Here is an 8106-nt window from a genome sequence, read left to right as displayed (position 1 = left end):
AAACTTTAAAAAACGATTAACCCTCAAACACAACAGGGCTGTGGGTCCATAGATGGGTGAGGGGAACGTTCCCTCAAACTGGTGGTTTCATGTGGCTACATCCGTTTGGGTGATGTGGGGATAATGAACGAATGTGGATCCTTAAATTGATACACGGCCCAGGTTATGTGGAGTTCTTCAATTCAATAACCTTCCTCCCCAATGAAGGCCAGTAGGCGTCACACAAGTGCATTGTTCAGTAGCCTGAGAGAAAATAGAGACGTCCCCATGATAACCTGGATGACGTGTCACTCCATCTGTTTTGTTTACTAATGCAATATTTCAACGTAGAGCAACCGTAGCATGAATACCTGAGGTTGTCATGGCACCCCTGATCTTCAAGTCCTTTTGTGGTGTTGTTTTTTACAAATATGTATTTTGGTGATTTTGGAGAGGTCAGTAAATGTGGGGGGGAGGAGGAGAAAGAGAGAGGGGGGGGGGGGACGACGACACGCGGTAAGGGACCTGGGCCTGATTCAAACCCTGGTCACCGCAGCGAGATGTAGTGCTTTTGGATGTTTGTAGGTCGTTTATCGAGACACTTAATGAGCTGTCCGATAAAGTGCTCTTATATGTGAAGAAAATACATAAGTGCTCTTATATGTGAAGAAACTACACCTGTATCAGGAGAGGAATCAAAGAGAGGCGTTGTCTTTCAGCGCCTCCCCCTGCTTCACAGCCGTGAGGACGCTTCACCTACATAAGCATGTTGCCAACTAAACAGGTGTGACTGATCTGTTTATTTTTTTAAAGGATCATGTGAAAATGAGTTATATTTAAGCTCAAACCCAACCCACACAACCACACCTGTGGATTTCCTTGTAAGTCTCATGAATCACTGATGTTTCACAGAAAGGTAAGTCTTCCAAAGATTCCTTCAATCTACTAACACAGAAGTATTTACTATTTATAGACTCAGGGAAATGGGCTAGCATCCCAAAACCTGTCAACCTCCACCACTGGTATTTCACTTTGTCATTCCACAAAAAAACGAACCCTTCAAGGACAACCCTTTCATGTTTACGCTTTCCTGAGTGTGCAGACAGACACTATAAGAGACTGATGTTGTGAACTGAACTGGACTGACGATGTATGGTCAAGATGAAAAGTATTTATTGGATAATTTATTTAGTAGAAGGGATTGACAGAATGATATGTCCCCCCTCCCCAACACACAAATGCACGCGCACACATGCACACAAACATACACAAATGCACACACCCAATCACTCACTCTCTGCCTCATTGCTGTTTCATCATCCCACTTTAACGACAAATATGAGTTTCTTTGTCTCTCTCTTGAAATGAAAAGAGACTGTTAGTGAGAATGTGTTTCTGTGTGGTTAGTGGAGGTGCTGTCAGTGAGAATGTGTTTCTGTGTGGTCAGTGGAGGTGCTGTCAGTGAGAATGTGTTTCTGTGTGGCCAGTGGAGGTGCTGTCAGTGAGAATGTGTTTCTGTGTGGTCAGTGGAGGTGCTGTCAGTGAGAATGTGTTTCTGTGTGGTCAGTGGAGTCAGGCTGACTGAGTGTTGGCTAGTGTGCAGGGTTCTTTGGAACTAGTGGGAGTGTTGAGATTACATGACTTCACACTGGGACACACTTGTCCTTTCAGTTTAAGCCACTTCACCAGACTACTGTAACCATGGAAACTGTTATTCCTGTTCGAGACCCAGTATGTATGTGTGTGTGTGTGTGTGTGTGTGTGTGTATATATATATATAACAGAGAGTTTGTTCACAGGTGTGGTGTGTGTGTGCACGCATATGCATGCGTGTCAATATGTTTGTGGGCGTGTGAGTGTGTGTGTGTAAGTATTGTGCTTGAGTATGCATGCGTGTGTATGTATAGAGCATATATTCGTTGTTGCAGTCAGACAGCATGGTAACCCAGTTCTCTGGTTATTGGCAGAACAGATTGTTAATGTCGTCATTTGAACTCTGGGGCAGATGGCACGTTTTTTGTCAAGCAAAGGCTCTAAAATACTTCCCACCCCCTTCTAATGGAACGTGGAATTGCCATTGGTGTCGTAACTACAGAAACAGTGGAAGCTATTCAGTGACCTGTATTTGTTCTTCACCTTGTCTTGTATAGTGGTGAGCGGACTTATCTGCAGTGTGTATATCCAGTGACTCTTCACAACATCTCGGTACTGTCCATACAGATGGACCTGCGCCAGGGCAGCATCATGACTGCCACATGAGGAAGTGGAATGCACAGCACTGGGACATGTAGTTCTTAAGAAGACTACAACAGACTGGGACATACTGAGTTCTAAAATGTTTCAAGATTTGCACAACCGGCACACATGTTTGAATATGTGTTTGTCCGTGTTAGTGTGTGTATATGTGTGTGTGTCAGTGTGTATATGTGTGTGTCACTGTTAGTGTGTATATGTGTGTGTCAGTGTTAGTGTGTATTGGTGTGTATGTCTTCATGTGACTGCATATGTGTGTACAAGTAATTCCATGTGAGGGGGTAGGGTTACACAAAATCGTACCAGTCATTCAATGAGATTGCAGTTTGATCCTTTCTTTAGATGTGAAACAAACTGCTCCATTCCTGCCCCTCTCTCATCGCTCCCTTCGTCACGTGAGTCCTGTCACTCCCAGCTGCCCACAAGGCTGAGTAGTGGCCCGTCGATACTGCCCTCCTTCTCGGCTGTTTCGCTGTGAGGAGAAAGTGTTTGAAATCAAATGCATTTTAATGAATGGACTGATAACACGATGGAGAGGTGCCTGATTTGATGCGACGTGTGTTTATGACAGGGCTGTTTATGACAGGGCTGTTTGTGACAGGGCTGTTTATGACAGGGCTGTTTATGACAGGGCTGTTTATGACAGGGCTGTTTATGACAGGGCTGTTTGTGACAGGGCTGTTTGTGACAGGGCTGTTTATGACAGGGCTGTTTATGACAGGGCTGTTTGTGACAGGGCTGTTTATGACAGGGCTGTTTGTGACAGGGCTGTTTATGACAGGGCTGTTTATGACAGGGCTGTTTGTGACAGGGCTGTTTGTGACAGGGCTGTTTGTGACAAGGCTGTTTGTGACAGGGCTGTTTATGACAGGGCTGTTTGTGACAGGGCTGTTTGTGACAGGGCTGTTTGTGAAGGAATGTGAAGCACATCTTCATGCCAGATCTGAGACTAGGTCTTTGGCTGTTTACATTACAAAAGGTTCTCAGGAAGAACGTGAACAAAATTATATGATTAAAATCTCTGAAGAGATACAACCGTTTAAAATAAAGATATGTATTAAACTGGAAAAGTGTTAGATTAGCATAATTTATTTGTCTAATATTCGATTCTTTACAAAAGATCTTAAAAATATTAATATACATTTAAATGTTTGTTTACTTTGCACAATAATTGTGTCTTTTGTCATATTCTACGTTAATTATTATGTACATTTTTATCCCAATAGAAATCTGTAACTACCGTTAGAATAGACTTCCTTGCGGTCTTTCCTGCAGAGCTCAAGTTGGTCAACTCGTTTGCCAACTGGTATGAAGCACATCGATCACCACAGAACAGAGAACAGAGAACCTCTTTACTAAGCATCAAAAACCTAAATAATCTTGAAATGTTCTGTCTTGGATAGGACACGACAACAGCAAACAAACAAAAATAAGTAAACAAATGAAACAGACTTGAAAATACGGATGACGTTAAGGAACAGGCCAGCGGGGGGGGGGGGGGGGGATCGGTTACCACGGTGACCACGGTCGTCTGTAATGGCTACTGCACAGTATCAGTAAGCTTTCTGTCCATAATATTATACAATAATAGATACTTTCAAGTGTCTGTGTGTGTTTAAACTATTACAGCATACACAAACACACACACATACTCAAAGCACATACACACACACACATTCACTCAAAGCACACGCGCACACACACACACACACACACAAGGACACACTATGCTAATGCATATGTGCTTTTTAACTAAGGCCAGTTTTTGAGGAGAAAGAAACTCAAGGAAGTAAAATAAACATTTGTGCCCCCCCCCCCGAAAGGGGGGTGGAATTCAGTAATGCCTCAAATCTACACTGTGTTACTATTTCTATAGAGTTTGGGGTCACCTCTGCACCCTAGCAGTGCACTCTTCAGTTGAGTCTGATGCTCCGCCCCTCAGGGGGCCTGGGACGTTGCTACCGTTCAGGAAGTCTTCTGGAGGTGTTCTGGCTTAATTCTCAAGCTGACAAGCAAGGTTGTAGCAACATTGGGTGTCAGCTGGAGAGTTAACCTGCCTGGTTATGTCGCATAACCAGCTCTCTTTAACTCCCCCTGGTCGTCAGGGGGGCGGGAGAGAAAACTGTTCATCTTTGTCAGTCAGTTAGTTGTGTCTTCATAGAGTAAATAGTTCTGTTTGTGTGTGTTAAACTCCATCTCCCATCATGCTCCTCCCCCTCCCCCCCCCCCCATTCCCCCTCCCCTCAGTTGTTGTCGTTCTTGCCGCCGGAGCGGTTCTGCTCCCCGTGTTGCAGCCTCACGTCCTGGATGACGTGGTTCTCTTTCCTGCCCCCTCCTCGACCCTCCAGCGGGAACAGGCTGTTCCCCACCAGCCTCTGCGAAGCCTCCAGGTGATTGGCCCCTCGCAGGAGGCCAGAGCGGCTGCTCTGCTTGGGGCTGTCGCGTCCCAGGAGCCTCTGGGAGGCGCCGGAGCCCACGCCGTCGTGGTGGTGCTCCTCCTCGTCTGTGTCGGCGTCGATGAATTTGCTGATGGTGACGTCGTGGAAGGTGAAGACGGCGTGGCCTGGGGTCTCGGAGGTCCTGGAGGGAGTCTGGCTGCTGGCCGTGGTGTAGACGGAAACTTCCGGGCTCTGGAAGGAGCGGTCGGAGACAGCAGAGCTGTCAGAGAGGACGGCGGGGCCCGGCCCTGACGAGGACAGACGACCTCCGCCCCCGCCCCCTCCTCCAGCGTCATCCTCCTTGAAGTTGACCTTGAGGGAGCGGTTCTTGAGGGGGTTGGGGAAGCGGAGGCCCCTGGGGCTGTCGGAGGCGGGCCCCTGCCTGGAGCCTCTCCCCTGGCTGTGCTTGGTGGAGCCCGGGGTCCCTCCCAGCGGCTCGTGCTCCAGGGTGGTCTCCAGGCCGGGGTGGGCGCTCACCCGGCCCGGGACGCTGCTGGAGGGGCTGTGGGAGTAGCGGGAGCTCTCGGGGAAGTCCGTGGCGCAGCTGAGGAAGCTGTCGATGCTCGACACGCTCCTCATGTCCGTCAGGCCCTCCGTGGCGTTCGTGGGTCGATCGGAGAGAATGCTCGCCATCTCCATTTCGTCTCTCTGCCTGGTCGCCCTGGCCAGCGGCCCCTTGTCCTTGCTGTTGAGGTTGGGCTGGGACTGGGTCTTGTCGTACATCGCTTCCAGGTTTTGGACGTCGAGGCGCTGCGGGCTGGTGGGCCTGGCTTTGTCTGGAAAACCGGGCCCCGGAGACCTGGTGGAGCTGGTGTCCGAGGCGGCGGTCTTCGGCGTGCCCTTGTCGCGGCCGGGGGAATGGTGGTTGTCGTGGACCTTCTCCCTCTCGCCGTTCTTCTCCACCAGGACGTCCGTGAGCTCGACGCTGCGGGCGAACGCGTCCTTCATGTTCATGGAGACGATGCTGCCGTTCCTCTTGGCCCTCTCCAGAGCTTCCCGCCTCTTGATGGCCTTCTCCTGCCTCTTCTGCTCCTTGTAGAACTCGGAGAAGTTGTTGACGATGATGGGGATGGGCAGGGCGATCACCAGCACTCCGGCGATGCAGCACAGGCCCCCCACGATCTTCCCCAACAGGGTCTTAGGGTAGATGTCCCCGTAGCCGACCGTAGTCATGGTGATGGTGGCCCACCAGAAGGAGGCGGGGATGCTCTTGAACTTGGTGTCCTCCTCGTCCTTCTCGGCGAAGAAGACCAGGCTGGAGAAGATCATGATGCCCATGGCCAGGAAGAGGATGAGCAAGCCCAGCTCGTTGTAGCTCCTCCGGAGGGTGAAGCCCAGAGACTGGAGCCCCGTGGAGTGACGAGCCAACTTCAAGATCCTCAGGATCCTCATGATCCTGAAGATCTGCACCACCCGTCGAACGTTCTGGAACTGCAGCACGCTCTTGTTGGACTCTGTCAGGAAGATGGTGACGTAGTAAGGGAGGATAGCCAGAAGGTCGATGACGTTCAGAGGACCCTTGAAGAACTTCCACTTGCTGGGCGAGGAGAGGAAGCGGAGGAGGTACTCCATGGTGAACCAGGCGATGCAGATGGCCTCCACATGGGCCAGCTGGGGGTTGTCGGTGACCTGGCCAAACTCATCCGTATCCTGGAGCTCTGGGAGGGTGTTCAGGGAGAGGGCGATGGTGGAGAGGACGATGAACAGGATAGAGATGATGGCCAGGATCTGCAGAAACACAAGCAGGTGGAAGTCAGACTCGAGCAGGGTTGGTCAAGGGACTGCAGGGTCAGTTTGTGTTCACTCATGGATAACCGACCCAGGAGGGCATCGTGCATAGATAGACCTTGTGGGGATAATTCATGATGATGATGATGATTTTGCTTTACATGATAATCTTTGCTTTATTCTGACTGTAAAGTTTTGTACGTTAGTGACTTCAGATATTCTGAACAGAGCCAGAGCTAATGTATTAGCTCCTGTAATAACAGTAATAACTGTCAAACTGACATCTACGAAAACCCCATAATTAATGCTTCATTCAGCTCTGTGACTCTTGAGCCTTCATGACATCATACCAGGATTGATATAGCATTTTGAAATGGGGTAAAAAATAATTTCAAAAGTTTGATAAAATGTTGGATTACGAACAGAATTATTAATACATTCATAAACGATTTTATTTCAGGCTACATATGTCCACACCTTGGTTTAATTCTGAGCACCATTTCACAAAAGCACTGTGAGAAGTGCCATCCCATATGTTCAATAGATTTGTTTGTGTGTGTGTTTGTGTGTGCACGCATCTATTCATGTGTGAGTGTGTGTACAACAGTGATTCCTGGCACATTGGGAGTGTGTGAATGCTGATATAATCTCCTCACTGGGTTCCTGTTAACCAGCTGAACTGAACCTGTTCCAGCCAACCCAACCTCACCTAGATCTACTGTCACTCAATCTCACTGGCAATCAGAACCCTAACCCCATCAGAACCCTAACCCCATCAGAACCCTAACCCCATCAGAACTGTAATCCCATCAGAACCCTAACCCCATCAGAACCCTAACCCCATCAGAACTGTAATCCCATCAGAACCCTAATCCCATCAGAACCCCAACCCCATCAGAACCCCTTTAGAACTGTAATCCCATCAGAACCCTAACCCCATCAGAGTGCCTGAACCTCCCAACAACCCAGGTGATAACAGAAGAAGTGGACGAGACAGGAGACTAGTGTAGGAACTCAACAACAAACAGGGCCTGACTGAACAAGCCCAAGTCAAGTGTGAGGAAGTCTGATCTGCCCAGGCCCAATGCTGTCCCATCAGACTCAGGCGGAAAATGGACTCTCGACTTTTCAGAGAGTTTTATTTACATCAGTCATGCTGAAAAAATCCCCTGTCTCTCTCTGTCTCGCTCTGTCTCTCTCTGTCTCTCTCTGTCTCTCTCTCTCTCTCTCTGTCTCGCTCTGTCTCTCTCTGTCTCGCTCTGTCTCTCTCTGTCTCGCTCTGTCTCTCTATCTCTTTCTTTCATCCCAAGATTTAATAAGAAAATCTTACTTTCACGCCCTGCATTAACATCAAGCATTGTGAGTCAGGACAATACACATACTTACACACACACACAAACACACACACACACTCACAGCCATGTCCACAACTCCTGAGCTGGGGCGATGACACTACTGATGTTACGTGCCAAGTACAAGAGGTGATATAGATGAATGACTTGTTAGTGGGCCGTGCTGAGTGTGTGTGTCTCAGGATGTGTGTGTGTGTCTGTTTGTATACTTTAGGTGTCACGCCTGTTATCACACCTGTTCTTCTTCTCCCAGATGAGGCGCGGGGCCAGGGTCAATCCCAGCACAAGGTCACCGAGGAGGCTGTGTCCCCGGCCCATGGTAGCCAGGATTACTTCCTGCTACCACTCCCAGTTCC

At 48.9% G+C, this 8106-nt stretch overlaps 1 protein-coding gene across 1 annotated transcript in view; it reads right to left on the bottom strand.

Annotated features, from left to right (window-relative positions):
• Positions 1 to 4475: 4475 nt before the first annotated feature.
• Positions 4476 to 8106, bottom strand: part of LOC124471864 (potassium voltage-gated channel subfamily B member 1-like) — a 23893-nt gene continuing 20262 nt past the window's right edge. The window contains exon 2 of the mRNA XM_047026499.1: positions 4476 to 6398. Within this exon, the coding sequence (XP_046882455.1) occupies positions 4476 to 6398 (1923 nt within the window). The remainder of the gene's footprint in view (positions 6399 to 8106) is intronic.

Source organism: Hypomesus transpacificus, chromosome 9, assembly GCF_021917145.1.
Source record: "Hypomesus transpacificus isolate Combined female chromosome 9, fHypTra1, whole genome shotgun sequence".
Taxonomy (NCBI): Eukaryota; Metazoa; Chordata; class Actinopteri; order Osmeriformes; family Osmeridae; genus Hypomesus; species Hypomesus transpacificus.
This window is presented reverse-complemented; position numbering and strand designations above follow the sequence as displayed.